General features: G+C 38.5%; 2 protein-coding genes across 5 annotated transcripts in view; one reads left to right on the top strand and one right to left on the bottom strand.

The window, feature by feature from the left end:
* nol8 (nucleolar protein 8) overlaps window positions 1-10,896 on the bottom strand; it is a 30,938-nt gene extending 20,042 nt beyond the window's left edge. The window contains exons 1-6 of one of the 4 annotated variants that reach the window (XM_052018908.1): window positions 10,800-10,896; window positions 4,636-4,819; window positions 3,971-4,033; window positions 3,491-3,569; window positions 1,860-2,010; window positions 331-399 (exon numbers count right to left, since the gene is read on the bottom strand). In XM_052018908.1, coding sequence (XP_051874868.1) covers window positions 331-399; window positions 1,860-2,010; window positions 3,491-3,569; window positions 3,971-4,033; window positions 4,636-4,774 — 501 coding nt within the window. In that variant the 5' untranslated portion in view covers window positions 4,775-4,819; window positions 10,800-10,896. Of the gene's footprint in view, window positions 1-330; window positions 400-1,859; window positions 2,011-3,490; window positions 3,570-3,970; window positions 4,034-4,635; window positions 4,820-9,482; window positions 9,548-10,556 lie in introns of those variants that run through there. The other 3 variants (XM_052018910.1, XM_052018909.1, XM_052018911.1) reach the window with 3 other exon arrangements.
* Window positions 10,897-11,229: 333 nt separating this feature from the next.
* The window catches only part of cenpp (centromere protein P), a 115,911-nt gene continuing 110,734 nt past the window's right edge, over window positions 11,230-16,406 (top strand). The window contains exon 1 of the mRNA XM_052018907.1: window positions 11,230-11,356. The gene's annotated coding sequence lies outside the window, so the exon portion shown is untranslated. The remainder of the gene's footprint in view (window positions 11,357-16,406) is intronic.

The raw sequence follows: 16,406 nt of genomic DNA, 5'->3' as shown, positions 1-16,406 counted from the left end.
CACTCCAATGTAATAGATATGTGATTCTTCAGAGAAAACGTTTCACAAAAGTCCATCTGTCCTCCCAGGCAGGCATAAAAATTTCCATAGCACTCTTTCCAACCAAAAAAGGGAGTTCTTCCCAGTTTCCAGGCCAATATTTATTTCTCCACTAACACCACAAAAACAGATTATCTAGTTATTTTATCGTTGTTTGTGAAAACCTGATAGGAATAAACTGGTTGCCATATTTCTTAAATTAAAACAGTGACTTCACTAAAAAAGTACTTGAATTGCTGTAAAGGGATTTCTTGAGGACAGGAAAAGAAATAGTTTTACATAAAAGGATATTTTTTTCTTATTGTTTTGTTGGAGATGAAGAATGGGCAACACTCTTCCAAATTTACTCACAATCCAGTCCTGATGGAAAAAAAAGATAATAGGTATAAAAAAAATCTAAACTGTACAAGTTTTTAAGACAGCGACTCCTAGAACATATTCTACGTTATGTAATCAAGTAGTTAACTAGTTTAGAAATATCAAATTAATAATTTACAATACAAATGGATTGATTTCTGGGTTATTGATGTCAGATGGTACTCCCTGCTGATCTCAAAGAGACCCACAACTAAAACCTTGTAACCTGTGTGGTGTGTATTTGCACTAGCCTGCTATCAGTCATTCTTGGGCATTTGTTGTAAGGGATGTGTTGATCAAGCAATAGCAATTTCATCTGACAGGCTGTAATCCTGACAGACACCAAACCAGAAGTAAACAAATATTTTCACATATTTTACCGAGGGACAAGTGTGAGATATTTACACAAAATTAAGATAGCTGAAATACTGTAAACAAAGTTTAATATTTTTTTTAAAAGAAAGAGTGGATTTTCAAAATATTTAGCTGAGGCAATAGAGACTACAAACACAATATCAGTAAATGTTAGGTTCTGAGGAATAATTAAGCAACAGTAGAGCTAAGCATGCTGCTTAAAAACTCAGTTACGCCTCTTTAAACATATTTACAGTTTTCCCCAGTCAGCTTTGAACAATTCTCTGATTTTGAATGATTAAACTGGAGAAGGCTGCAATAGCATACCCTATGAGAAGGGGCAGAAAATCAGTGGCGACAACCTCTAGTTTTCTGTATTTTAGCTCAGTATGTCCATCCAGAAGTTACCTCATTTCCTCCATTCTCATCACAGATTCCAGGCCATAGATTATAAAAACATGGAAATGAAGACAAAACTTCACATCAAAGGTTAGCACAGTTAACGCATTGTGACAAATGTTTGGCACCATCCATTTAGAAGAGGTCAAGGCAGAACATTATTCAACAGGATGGTGCAGGGTCAAAGGACTGTATTTATGTGGAAAGAGTAAAGAAGCTAAGTTATAATTTTGCTGAGCAATTTCCAAGACCCTAAAAATACTAATTTTGTCTGTGTGGTCTCCAATTTCTTCAGCTAGAATAAGTGAGATTGGTAAGAAATCTTAACATCTTCTCAAGGAAGGCTAAGGAAGGCCAATAAAAATCAGGCTCATCATCAACCTGCATATCCTGAGAATGATTAAAAAAAAATTTGATGATCAATGTTTAGTGTCTTTCCTCTTACAGTAGTAGGATAAAATTCTTGGAATCATGTAAGGAACAAAGAAAGCACAACAGAAAAACTAAGAATTTCACAAAAGACGTAGACTGTCTTTATTTGCCTTTTTCATGAATTTATTATCTTTTAAAACAAAAAGTAATTAAAATTACTGTATTGTACTGGATAATATGCAATTTTGTATGATTTACAAACTGATTAAAAATAATTTTAGAATTTAACGATTACAAAATAAATTTTACACGAAACATATTATAGAATCATTACTTGCCTTATGATCAGGTACTTCTGTTCCTGGCACCGCAGATTTAATCTTAAAATTTTCAACACCAGCTTTCTTTAGAGACTCTACCACTTTTGCTATGCTGTCAACATGAGGTTTGTGCTTATTTTTAGCTATATCCTGTCGCTCTTGAGCAAGTCTACATCAAATAATGCAGAAAAAGAACTGGGTTCAGATGCAAAACCAGCCTGTTTTTGGTTTAATTACTGAAGTTTTAACTATGAAAGTTTTAACTCTTGCTTGATGCCCGAGATGAGGTGACAGAAAGATAAAGTAATATAACACCACAGGAAGCTATTCGGCTCATTTTGTCTTTGCCATCTCTTTGAGAGTAATCTAGTTTGTACAAGCCCACTCTTCCTGCATAGCCATGCATATTTTCCCCTTTCAAGTATTTAATCAATTCCTTATTGAAGATTGCTGTTGGATCTACTTTCATCATCTTTTCAGGTGATGCATTCCAAATCACAGCAACTCACTATGCACAACACCAAAAAGTTCTTCCCTCAAGTCACTGCTATTTCTTCTGCCAATCGGCCAAATTTGTGCCCTCTGCTTGCCTACTGGAGGCTGCTTTTTCTTATCTACCAAAGAAAACACTTAATAGTTTTGATCTTTTAATACTTAATACTTTTAATAAAATATTTTCTGAATGTTCTCTGCTCCATAGAAAATGAGGACAACTTTTCCCGTTCCTCAACTCAGACAAAACTCCTCTGCAGAACCTGATGTCCCTCCTTAATCTTAGTGCCCAGAATTAGATAATACACTAGTTGTGCCCCTGTATAGTATTTCGTAAAGGTTTTGCATGAACTCCTCTTTTCTATCTGAAGTCAAAATGTTAAGAATTCTGTATGTTTTATTTTAAACAGTTTTGTCATCTTGCCCCATGACCCTCATTTGGAAATGATGGCAGCCACTCACCAATCAGTCGATTTGCTGCTTAACACTATTAATATACATCTCGGTTTTACTACATTTCTGAACATACACATTTTAAAATTAGGGGCCTAATATAGATCCCCAGAGGACACCATTATATGCAATCCACCTTGTCCAGTCTGAAGAACAAAAAAGTTCTGCTAATCTCTGCTTTTTGTCCCCTAATTAATACCACTTCCACTTTGTCACATTAATTCCATGGGATCTAATTCTATAAACAAGACTATTATGTGAAACTTTGCCAAATAACTTTTGAAAATCCAAATAAACAACATGCCCTTATCAATGCTCACCATCACATCATCACAGAACTTTCTGCATGCACTTGAACATCTGGTAAACTATAGCATGTTTTTTTTTCATGCTCAAAGTGCAAAAGTTAAATTTAATATAACAGATTTAAACATATTTACAATTTATTTAGGATTACAGTGAAAAAAATTAGAGTAAACAGGATGGCAATCGACTGTAAACCTCAATAGTAGGGAGAACACTTATGGAGAAATAATATATAAATACAACATGACAACTAACAGATATTAACAATTTAAACTGTACAAATTTGAGTTCCATTAAGTGAATCTAAGCTCTTTCAAGAATGCAACACTGTATAAATTTAGTAAAACAAAAATCAAAAAAATTAACTATTTGTAAGATGATAAACTGAAGCTACTCACCTATGCAAGAAACATTCTTTGGCTAATTCAATCTGCAGCTTTCCACCTTTCCATTTTGATTTATTCAGAACTGACATGCCTAGAATCAGAAAATAAATAAAAATGCTGAATATAAATACCTTGAAAGAGCTAATTAAGCAGATGAAATTACAAACAAAAAGATTCATACTCATCTGGTTCCCAAAAGGACCAAATTAGCTACTTTTTTGGTCTTGGCTTGAATGCTCTTGAGCAGAACTGAAATTTACGTGAACACTAATACACATAAAACCAGTTGCTTCACACCTCCCAGAGACACTTTACTATGTTAAAGTAATTGTTTGCTTATGCCCTGTGAAACTATCCGATGTATTGTCGCATAGGAAAATCAATCACATTGTCTGTCCTTTTAAAAATATATCAGGGAGTAAAACAGAAACCTTTATACAAAATAAACTGTGCAAGAAAGAATATTTTAAATAAATTTAATGATATACCTACATCGTTTTAATTCCGTTTCTGAGATATTTATATTAACATAACCAAAGACCTTCGCAGGATTTCCTAGAAAAGCGGAAGTAATTAGTTAAGTTTCATTGTAAGACAAACTAAATCTTGTATCAAAGAAGAATCATTTTACAATATACGTGCACAGAATGGATAGCCTGCTAGATGCAAGGCCAAAAAAATTCAATTAAGAAGCTAGAGTTTGTAATCTATTCTCAGCTAAATTACCTATTTATTTGTTCCATTTGTGTAATGCTCATCTGGTAGAGGTAGGTGAGAGGAGGAAGAAGAAAATAAAATAAATCTTGCACTAAATTCCCCATTAAGTATATAAAATTATCTGCACATTTCTACAGTTAGTTGAAGAAATTAAATAGATAGTAAGTTGTAGAAGTTAAATCTACCTAAATTAATACCGATTCTACAGAAAGTTGATCCATATTTCTTCAGTCAGGTGTCTCACCTGATTTTGAAATGCGAATCTTATATTGGAAAAAAAACATGATTTTGAGGGAAATGAGAAAAAAAATTAACAAAATTGACGCAATTGCCTGGCTGAGAGGTAAAGAGAGATCACAGACTATTTGGAACTAATTGGGCACATGCAACAAACTTTTATATCTGAAATTCTATCAAACTTAAGTTTCCTTCAATATTACCTTGGTTGTCTTTCCTGAATACAACATCCACAGCTGTAACATCTCCGAATGAGCTAAATATTTCCTTAATTTCACTTTCAGAAACCAAGTGATGTAATCCCCCAACAAATACACGCTTCAAACTTTTGGCTGTTTCCATTTTGTAGTTTGTTGCTCATTTTAATTGGAGAATTTCAGAATAACCCTGCAACAAAAGGCTACAAGTGTTGAAGTGTACAATAAAGAAATAAAATTAAGATTACTGCATTCAATTTCACACAATTTTTCTAAAAAACATGCAAGAGATGTACAGAGGCCAGCATGGCCAACAAATTCTATTTGCAAATATTCATGTTCATGTTTATTAAACTCTTAAATCAGGGATTGCAGTCATGGATTGAGTCATGGATTAAGAAAGGATCAAACATGAAAAACCTGAACAAACAATGATAAACTATTTATATAAAGAATGGGCAGGCACGATAGTGTAGTGGTTAGCATAACGCTATTATAGCGCCAGCAACCCGGGTTCAATTCCAGCCACTGACTGCAAGGAGTTTGTACGTTCTCCCTTTGTCTGTGTGGGTTTCCTCCGGGTGCTCCGGTTTCCTCCCACATTCCAAAGACATACGGATTAGGAAGTTGTGGACATGCTATGTTGGCGCTGGAAGCACGGTGACACTTGCGGGCTGCCCCTCAAAACACTCTACGAAACACTCTGTTTCGATGTACATGTGACTAATAAAGATATCTTATAAAAATGTAAAAAATGCAATTGCTGGAATTCTGAAGCAGACAAAAAATGCTGGAAAACACTCAGCAGATCAGGAAGCAGCTGTGGCAAAAGAAACAGAATTAACATTTCATGTTGAAGACACTGCATCAGAACTGGGAGAGAGAGAAAACAGATTAATTTTACATTGCAGAGAAGAAAGGGAAGAGATGGATAGGACAAAGGGAATATCCCTGTTTGCAGGAGGACACATTGTCACGTTGATAAGATGTGGAAGAAGCTATCAGGTTGACAGATTAATGAGGGAGTTAGTGAGAGATAAAACAAACAATAGGACATGTGAAGACTGTGAGACACAGATCAGAGTTGTAGGATTTGCCCAGCAGTTCAGGTAATGTCAGTGGAAAGAGAAAAATTGTGAATTTACACAAAGACATCAATTGGATAACTTAACATGCCTGTGGAATCATATAAATAGAATCAAGCAGAATTGAAAGAGGCCATTTAGCCAACAATTTAGTCAATACAGATGTCTTCCAAGACACAGGGTGATACCAAAAAAAACCAAGAATATTATTTTGTGTACCTATTCCAAAACACAAACCGACACCATCAGATTTAAAGGGTGTTGTTATATTGTAAATGTCCTGAGGTGCTTGACAGTAGTGTTATCAGACAAAGTCTGACACCAAGCCACTTTGGGTAAGTGGGGTGGGGGGGGGGGAGGGGCAGATTTGCCATAATCTTGGGTAAAGAAGTAGAGTTTAAGGAGAAATGGACAGAGGCAGAGAAGTTCAGGGAAGAAATTCCATTAACTTAGGGTTTAGACAGTGAGAGTATAATCAGAGTTGAAATTAGGACTACACAAGAGGCTTGAATTAGAGGAGTGCAGAGATCTCAGAGGTCATAAGGCTACAATGGTCGGGGGGGGGGTGGGATACGACACAAAGATATACATTTTAACACTGAAACATTGAAAGCCACTGTAGATCATGCTGGGGGATGGCTTACCAAGAGAGCACTTGATTTAGTATAACATGAAAAAGGCCAAATAAAACTGTAGGCAATGGGAATTGAGGAAAGTTCCCACTAGCTGGAGGCATATCTGACACAAAGTTATGGTCTTTGATGAATCATTTCAGTCCAAGAACCTTACTGCAGGAGTTCCTAATGCCAGTTCTGACAAAGGATGTTTGATCTGAAATGTAAACTATTTCTCTTTCTATCAACATTCTAAGCAGGGTTGGGTGGGGGTCGCAACTGACCAAAAAACTTGAAATAGACCTGGCCCATGCATATTGTGGATACAAGAGGAGAAGCTTCTATAATGGAACATGCAACTCTCTTTCCTTCTCTCCAAACCCTGAAATGATGAAGGTATTGCTTTGCAAATGAGATGTTAAATTCATGAAATACTTTCAAATAGATGTAAAACACCTATGATATTATTTTGAATAAACAGAGATATAACTAATGTCCAGGCCAATCATTATATCTCAGTTAACTGCTAAAAATATCTGGTGATTATCAGAATCCTGTTTGTATGAGCTTGTTGTGCAAAAATTCAAATGTATTTCACTGGCTATAAAGTGCCTTAAGATCTGATGAGACAGAACATTACTACACAGCACAGGCCCTTCAGCCCACGATGTTGTGCTGACATTTTATCCTATCTAACCCTTCCCTCCCAGACTGCCCTCCATTTTTCTATCATTCATGTGGCGACTTAAGAGCTTCTTAAATGTCCCTAATTTATCTGCCCCCACAACCTCTGCCGGCAGTGTGTTCCACGTACCCACCACTCTCTATGTAAAAAAACTTACCCCTGACATCCCCCTTATACCTTCCTCCAATCACCTTAAAATTATGCCCCCTTGTGTTAGCCATTTTCGCCCTGGGAAAAACTCTGACTGCCCACTTGATCTATGCCTCTTATCATCTTGTACACCTCTATCAAGTCACCTCTCATCCTCCTTCTCTCAAGAGAAAAGCCCGAGCTCACTCAATCTATCCTCATAAGACATGCTCTCCAATCCAGGCAGCATCCTGATAAATCTCCTCTGCAGCTCTAAAGCTTCCACATCCTTCCTATAATGAGGCGACCAGAACTGAACACAATACCCCAAGTGTGGTCTAACCAGAATTCTATAGAGTTGCAACATTACTTCACGGCTCTTGAACTCAATACCCCAACTAATGATGGTCAACACACCATACGTCTTCTTAACAACCCTATTGACCTGTGCGGCAACCTTGAGGGATCTATGGACGTAGACCCCAAGATCCCTCTGTTCCTCTACACTGCTAAGAGTCCTGCTATTAACCTTGTATTCTGCCTTCAAATTCAATCTTCCAAAATGTATCACTTCACACTTTTCCGGGTTGAACTCCATCTGCCACTTCTCAGCCCAGGTCTGCATCCTATCAATGTCCTGTTATAACCTACAGCAAACTTCTACACTATCCACAACACCACCAACCTTTGTGCCATCAGCAAATTTACTAATGCACCCTTCCACATCTTCATCCAAGTCATTTATAAAATCACAAAGAGCAGGGGTCCCAGAACAGATCCCTGTGGAACACCACTGGTCACCAACCTCCAGGCAGAATACGCTCCATCTACCCCCACCCACTGTCTTTTATGGGCGAGCCAATTCTGAATCCACACAGCCAGGTTTCCCTGGATCCCATGCCTCCTGACTTTCTGAATGAGCCTTCCATGAGGAACCTTATCAAACGCCTTACTAAAATCCATGTCCACCACATCCACTGCTCTACCTTCATCAACATGCTTTGTCACATCCTCAAAGAATTCAATCAGGCTCATGAGGCATGACCTGCCCCTCACAAAGCCATGCTGACTGTCCCTAATTAGCTTGTGCTTCTCCAAATGCCTATAAATCCTGTCTCTAAGAATCTTCTCCAGTAATTTGCCCACCACTGAAGGAAGACTCACTGGTCTGTAATTCCCAGGGTTATCCCTACTCCCTTTCTTAAACAAAGGAAAGAAGGAGAGAGAAAAAAGGAACTACACACCAGTTAGCCTGACAACAATTGTGGGGAAAATGCTGGAAGTTATAAATAAGGAAGTGGTAAAAGGGCACTTACAAAATAATAGTATTGATTTAAGCAGAATCCACATGGATTAGTGAAAGGGAAATAATGTTTGACAAATGTTAGTTTTTTTCGAGGTTGCAATTAACAATAAATAAGCAGAAATGAGTGAATGTGACCTATTTGAATCTAGTGAAAAGCCCTTGACAAAGTGCCACATGAGAGATATTAAACAACATTAAAGCACACAAAATTGGGGGTAAAATGCAGACACCAACTGAAGATTGGTTAGTGGACTGAAAACAGTGAGTCGGAATAAACAGATCATTTGTGGGTTAGGAGACTGCAACCAATGGGGTGATGGAAGAATCACTGTTGGGGCCTCAGCTAGTCACAATCTCTTTCAATGATTTGGAAAGAGAGAGCGAGTGTAATATATCAAAGTCTGCTGATGATACAAAACTGGGTGGCAGTACAATTTGGGAGGTGGCTGCTGAGAAGCTTTAGTGGACAAAGGTTAAGAGAATGGGTAGGACATGATGTTTAATGTGGAAAATGTGAAATTAGAATTAGAATTTGGAATTGGTTTATTATCATATGTACTGAGGTACAGTGAAAAACTTGTCCTGCATACCGTTCATACAGATCAATTCATTACAGCGCATTGAGGTAGTGCAAGGTAAAACAATAACAGAATGCAGAATAAAGGGTAACAGTTACAGAGAGAGTGCAGTGCAGGTAGACAATAAGGTGAAAGATCATAACGACGTAGATTGTGAGGTCAAGAGTCCATCTTATCATACTAGAGAATTATTCAACAGTATTATAACATTAGGATAGAAGCTGTCCTGGAGCCTGGTGGTGGTATGTGCTTTCGGGCTTTTGAATCTTCTGCCTGATGGGAGAGGGGAGAAGAGAGAATGTTTGGGGTGAGTGGGGCCCTTGATCAATGTGGCTGCTTTACCGAGGCAGCAAGAAGTGTAGAGAGAGTCTATGGAGGGGAGGCTGGTTTCTGTGATGTGCTGAGTTGCGTCCACAATTCTCTGCAGTTTCTTGCGGTCACGGGCAGAGCAATTACCATCTCAAGCTGTGATGCATCCAGATAGGATGCTTTCTATGGTGCATCGATAAAAATTCGTGAGGGTCGACAGGAACATGCCAAATTTCTTTAGCCTTCTGAGGAAATAGAGGCGCTGGTGAGCTTTCTTGGCTGTGGCATCTACGTGGTTGGACCAGGATAGGCTATTGATGATGTTCACTTGTTGGAATTTGACACTCTCAACCCTCTTGGCCTCAGCACTCTTGATGTAGACAGAAGCATGAAAATGAAAAATTTAAGACCATTTTAAATGGTGAGCGAACGAAGGGTATTGGTATGCAAAGAGACATGGATGTCCGTGCACACAAATCACCTGAAGTTAATATGCAGGTGCAGCAAGCAATCAGGAAGGAAAACTGTATATTGGCCGTTATTGCAGGAGGATACAAGAACAAAGTGAAGGTGTTCTTCTGAAATGAGAAAGGGCTGTTCTGAGATTACAGCTGGAACCTTATGTTCACATTTCCCTGACTAAGGGAGGATAATGCTTGCAACAGAATGAGTACAACACCGAATGCTTCATTCAATAATCATGGCACTGAATTTCCTATAAGAGACAAGCTGGTAACATACACTTTAAATCCAAACTTAACTTTTGCAGCTCCTCAGCAAATGAAGCAACCCATACATATATGCAGCCAGATCTGGATAACATATCAGCATGGGTTGATAAGCGACAAGTGACAATCATGCCACAGAAGTGCCCAGCAATGACCATCTCCAACAAGACAGTCTCAGCACCTACCCCGGACAATGGATGGCATTCTCATTGCTGAATCCCCCACCATCAATATCCTGGGTGTCTCCAATAACCAGAACTGGACCACCTACATACAGAACATAACTACAAAAGTTGCTCTGGTATCCTGCAGCGAGTACCTCCTCCTGACACATAAATCATAAGTCTGATAAAATAGTCTTCACTTTTCGAGTCTAACCTAGTTGTGCCGTATACCCAGTCTCCCTGAGATTCTCATCGTGACATCACACAATCAAAACAAAAGCAGGATCTCAAAAAATGGATTATTATTTACCAATATTCAATAAACTTACAACTACATTGCAACATAACGGCCCGAGAGATGAGAGGATCGTTATTTTGGTCGCCTAATTCACACACCTCCATCACATGGTGTTAACCACGTCCTTCTTAATCGACTTCTACAAACGTAAAATCTCACAACGATCAAATGTGAAACAAGTTATCGTTAGTATACATTGTTGGCAACAATACCCAGACAACATTAGAACCAGTTTTTCCTCCGAAAATCTTAACCCGTAGACTCCAACACTCACGTTGCCATAACTTGCTCTCCGACCCAACTATCAGTCCGGACAGTCCCAGAACAATTACTTTGGTTCCGCAGATAAGGAGATCAAGAAAGTCATGCCAAAAAAAATGAAGACGGGGTTAAACTAAAGATTTAAATATTTTGATTATTACTGCTCACTTTATAAAAAATGTCACATTCAATTCGGATTATACTAATAAAAACTCTCCTAGTCGGGGCCATTTAACCGTGTAACACAGCAAGGTATAAGTTCAGACGTTCACAGAAAGGGGTGCAAGAATTAAACAAAGAGTATTGACACAGTTTCGCTGCAGGAAAACGAATCCGAACGAAATAAAAATTGTATAAAAATTAATAATTCATTGTGCTCAATGCAGCCTGACCGACCGTGGTGATGATCGCGGTGGGAGAGGTTTGCTGTGCTCTGTGGTATCTCCCCGCACGGGTGGTGGAGCCCGGTCTCGGCGCGGGTTCCTGTCGCTTTGAACGCGGCTGGCGGGAGCGCTGCTGTTGTGCCACCCGTTCTGGTTCTCGACACCCTGAGGCGTTCCCCGGACTGGGGTGAGCACTTGCATTTACTTCTAAGCCTTCGTTTTTGTGTGTGTGTGAGGGAGTGGGGAAGATCTTTTCAGACCTAAACTCCTGGTTTAGGGAGTATGGATTATGAGGAGAGACTAAGGGTGCTAGGGTTTTACTCTTTGGAGAGAAGGAGGATGAGAGGAGATACGATAGAGGTGTACAAAATATTAAGAGGAGTATTGGTTTATTATTGTCACTTGTACCGAAGTACAGTTAAAATCTTGTCTTGCATACCCATCATACAGGTCAATTCATTACACAGTGTAGTTACATTGAGTTAGTACAGAGCTCATTAGTGTGGACAGCTAGCACCTCTTTCCCAGGGCACCAATGCTTAATACAAGAGGGAGATGTCAGATGAAGGTTTTTTACCCAGAGAGTGGTTGGGGTATGGAATGCGCTGCTTGGGGTGGTGGTGGAGGCAGGTACATTGGTCAAATTCAAGACATTACTAGATAAGCATATGGAGGAATTTAAAGTAGAGGGATATGTGGGAGGAAGGGGTTAGATAGTCTTAAGTGAGGTTTAAAGGTCGGCACAACATTGTGGGCCGAAGGGCCTGTATTGTGCTGTACTATTCTATGTTATTCTAATGGGAGGCAAGGTAGGGAACTCAGGACAGAGCACTTCTGGGAGTGCAGGGAAGCAAAGCAGCAACTGACCAGGGAATTGGAGCAGAGTGCCTGGGGAACAGAAGAGGCAACGAGAAGGAACCTGCGCTGGTTATTGGTGAATCTCCACCAATTTCATGCTTTGGGAGCCAATACAGATACTTGTGGCATCTGTCTAGTTACACTAGTCTGTTACAATTTGAGGTGAATTAATAAGATAAGATATCTTCATTAGTCACGTACATCGAAACACAGAGTGAAATGCATCTTTGCATGGAATGTTCTGGGGGCATACTTCTGGTGCCAACATAGCATGCCCACAACTTCCTAACCTGTATGTCTTAGGAATGTGGGAGGAAACTAGAGCACCCGGAGGAAACCCGCACAGACACGAGGAGAACGTACAAACTCCTTACAGACAGCGGCTGGAATTGAACCCGGATCGCTGGCGTTGTAATAGTGTTGCACTAACTGCTGCACTACCGTGCCTGCTACATAGCCTCTGGTTATAACGGGTCTTCAACAAAAGAGATTTGCAATTATGTGGTACTTTTACTGTCTCTTCTAGGATGAGGGCTTTCCGACTATTGGAGCACTTTCTAACAGTAATCATTATTGTTGGAAAGGTAATAGTCAATTTGTGCACCCTGAGCTATCTCAAACAGCAGGCTGGTATGTTTTATTCATGTTGATTGAAGGATAAGTGTTGGCCAGGATATCAGGAATTACTAACCCTTTCTCTTCTTATCGTTCCTCTTAAAACTTTATTTCTTGCAGTTTTGGTTGCCCCAATACTGGAAGGATTTGAAAGGGTTCAGAAGAGGTTCACCAGGATGCTCCCTGGATTGGAGGGTATTAGCTATAAAGAGAGGTTGGACAAATTTGGATTCTTTTCTGGAACGTTGGAGTCTGAGGGGAGAGCTGATATCATTTTAAAAAAATTATTAGAGGCATAGATAGGGTAGACAGCCAAAATTTTTTTCCAGGGTAGAAATGTGGAGGGCATAGCTTTAAGGTGAGAGGGGTGAAGTTTAAAGGGGATTTGCAGGACAATTTTTTTTACATAGAGAGTGGTAGGTCCCTGGAATGCACTGCCAGGGGTGGTAGTGGAAGTAGATATGATAGAGGCATTCAAGAGGCTTTTAGATAGGCACCTGAATATGCAGGGAATAGAGGGATATGGATCACATGCAGGCAGATGGGTTTAGTTTAAATTGACATCGTGTTAAGAACAGACATCGTGGTCTGAAGGTTCTGTTCCTGCGCTGTACTGTTCTATGTAAAAGGGCAGATTGTCTCACCTAAAAGGCAAAAATGACCAAGTGTATTCTCAAACAAAAATTGTTGCCCAGCCACACAAAGACCAGTTGATAAAAAGCTTGGGCAATGGGAGAGATTTTAAGAAGTGTCTTAAAAGAGGAAAGCAATTTATAGAGGGAATTTCAGAACTTAATGCCTTGGAGAGAAAAGCCAAACAAAAGTGTGACTTTCTCTAGAACTGCAAAGCAAAGCAGAAGATGGAATTGTAACCTGCAGAATGGAGGTGTGGAAAGGGAGATGAAGATATTGAAGGGGAGTTACATTTATCACGCACCTCCATTCTGTCATGTGTGTAACTCTGCATTGTCCAACTACTGAATCTTGTAATGTGCTGAGAATACATTTGCTGGGAAATGCCATCTGTTCTGCACCAAACAACTATCATTTAATCCCATCCCATAAGTGGAAGTCCCAACCTCAGCCAGCAAAGTCCCAGCTTTTTATAATGTTGTATGACAGTCCAGTGGCAGTGCACAAAAACATTGTGATTTCCTCTTGGCACAATAATACCAAGCCCATTTGTTTGAATGGAGCAAAATGGTTCTTAAAGAGCACTGTAAGTATAAAGCAGTTTATGGTTATTTTGATTAATTTAGTTGACTTTAATATTTTCAATTGATTTAAATGATTTAGATTTTTAATTAACTTCAAAAACTTTTCTTAAAAAGTGTTTTATTGACTTTTAATAGTTTTTGAAAGCACTGAATATAACAGACTATCAGGACCATTTGTAATCCTTGACAGCTTTGTGAGCTGGCAAAATCTGAGAATATCACTTTTTGGGTGGTCAACTTTTTAATTTGTTTAGTGGGAGGGACTTAATGTGGACTGCTCACATGTAGTGGAGTTATGCAAGAGCTCATGATTTTGGATTGGAATGGCATTTATCAGCAAGACGACAGAGAGATCATCCAGCAATCTCTCTATTTTGCTTCCTCATTTAAAACTTTTTTTAAAACCTGTCTCTTTAACTAAAATCTTGTTGGCCCAGAATTTATCACTGATAAAGTGATAGCATTTGTGCTGGTCTTGAGAAGAGCAACTGAAGGAGATCTAGCAATACACAGCAGTCTAATGCCTGCTGCTGTCAGCCTCAGTTCATTGGGATCCCCAGTGCCCACCAGCTGTGGAGAATTCAGGGTTAACTATTTAATTACTTTAAAGATTTGTTAAAGTCAGGATAACAGAGAGTAATTTTTCTTCAACTCAGATGTTTATTTTCCAGTTTTTAAAATGTATGGAGGTTAAATATCTTTTCTAAATTGCTTGCATTTGGAATATTCAAGTAAATAATTTGTAGTGCATATGGCTGAAATTATTTTTTTAGGGTCATATAGTTTATTTAGCTGTAATTATGGCTTAATAGGTCATTTAAAAAAACTAACAAGCATAAAATCTTAAAGGTATGTCATAGTGAGACCTGTCATAAGTATCTTAGATTCATAAGGTCTAGTGATTTGCATTGACTGGAGAAGTGGAATGAGCACAGGCTGTAGATGTGCAGCAAGTCATTGACTAGTCTCTAAATTTTCAAGTTAAAATGTACATGTGTGGAAAATATGCAGAAATTGCTGAAAATCAATGCTGAAGGTGAACACAAGTAGTTTTGTCATCGCCACTGCAATATCCAGACCTTGTGTGGCTTGTTGTCAAATTTTGTTTGATAATTCCATGAAACTGCAATGAGTCATTCTGTTACTTTACAATGGTTATGTAAACATGCTGTTTCTGGTAAGTTTTGTTTTTACTCTGAAGTACAAATAAGTTGTTGGAATTATTGTTGTAATACCCTATTTCTGACACCAAATGGTGCTATTGCGCTGTGCAATTATTCAATCATACAATTTTTGAACATTTTGAGAATACTTCCTTGAAGGGAGAGGTGAATTTTTTTAAGTCTAATTGTTAACACTAAATCTGCAGGTAAAATAACTTGAGCATTTTTCTGTTCAAGAATATGAATATATCAATTTAATAATTTCATGATGTTGTGTTTCCTTACAAGTCTATGGGAATTTTACCCTTTGCAGTAATGATATTCTATACATTTTAATGAGTATTTCAATGTATTTGTTTACTGCCTTCAAAATACCTTCTCCAAGAAAATAATAAAGGGAACTGAATTTGATCAAAAGGTGGTAGGTTGGGAATGGTGGCTTGATCATAAAAAGGTGCTTTGAGGGCAGGGATAATAAAAGATGGAGGGTTTTAGTAATGCAGCTGATAGCACTGATGGAAATAATGAGAAAAGAAATATGCAGGAAATTGGAGGGTAATGTGGTATGCAAAGTATAGATGGTTTGAAGAGTTTACAGATGTGAGATACAAAACTTTTAAGAATTTTGAATGCAAACTTAAGGGTTTTCAATGTGCTGTGAGCAACGAGAAGCCATTATATGTCATTGGACACAAAGTAACTGAGATGGTGGGATTCGCTGCTGCACTCTGTTTTGGACATGTTAGAGCTTGTGAAGTGTAGATAATGGGATGTCAGCAATAACAATGGTAATTAATTCAGAACTTAAAGCAATGCGACTAAGATAGGAGACGTTCAAGTAGTAAATGGACATGGTGGTGGAGTAAGTGGGGTATGAATCTCATCTTAGCATTAAACACAATGGCAAGATATTTATATAAAAAGGTAACACTAATGATTGATCTGTACAAGAATGTAAAGGCTTGCACTGTTTTATAGTTGTATATAGTTTTGTCTTTTATTATGAATAAAGTTTATTTTGGAAGTCAAAAAAAAGATGTTTAGGTTAAGTAAAGGAGTGAAAACTACAGATTCTGGAAACAGAGCAGAACAGTACAACACAGGAAAAGGCCCTTTGGCCCACTTTGTGCTGATAATGATTCTAATTTAAAGTAATGGTGGGCTGCTGTTTACAGACTATACAAAAATCGATGGAGTTGCTGAGAGTGAGGAAGGTTGTCAAGGGATTCAGCAGGAGAAAGATCAGTTGGAAATGTGGACAGAGAGATGACAGATGGAGTTTAATCTGGACAAGTATGAGGTGTTGCACTTCAGGAGGTCAAATATAGGAGGAGATTATACAGTAAATGGCAGGACCCTTAAGAGCATTGATGTATAGAGGGAT

Source organism: Pristis pectinata, chromosome 6 (assembly GCF_009764475.1).
Source record: "Pristis pectinata isolate sPriPec2 chromosome 6, sPriPec2.1.pri, whole genome shotgun sequence".
Lineage (NCBI taxonomy): Eukaryota > Metazoa > Chordata > Chondrichthyes > Rhinopristiformes > Pristidae > Pristis > Pristis pectinata.
Note: the sequence above shows the minus strand (reverse complement) of the source record. Positions and strands in the feature narration are given on the sequence as shown.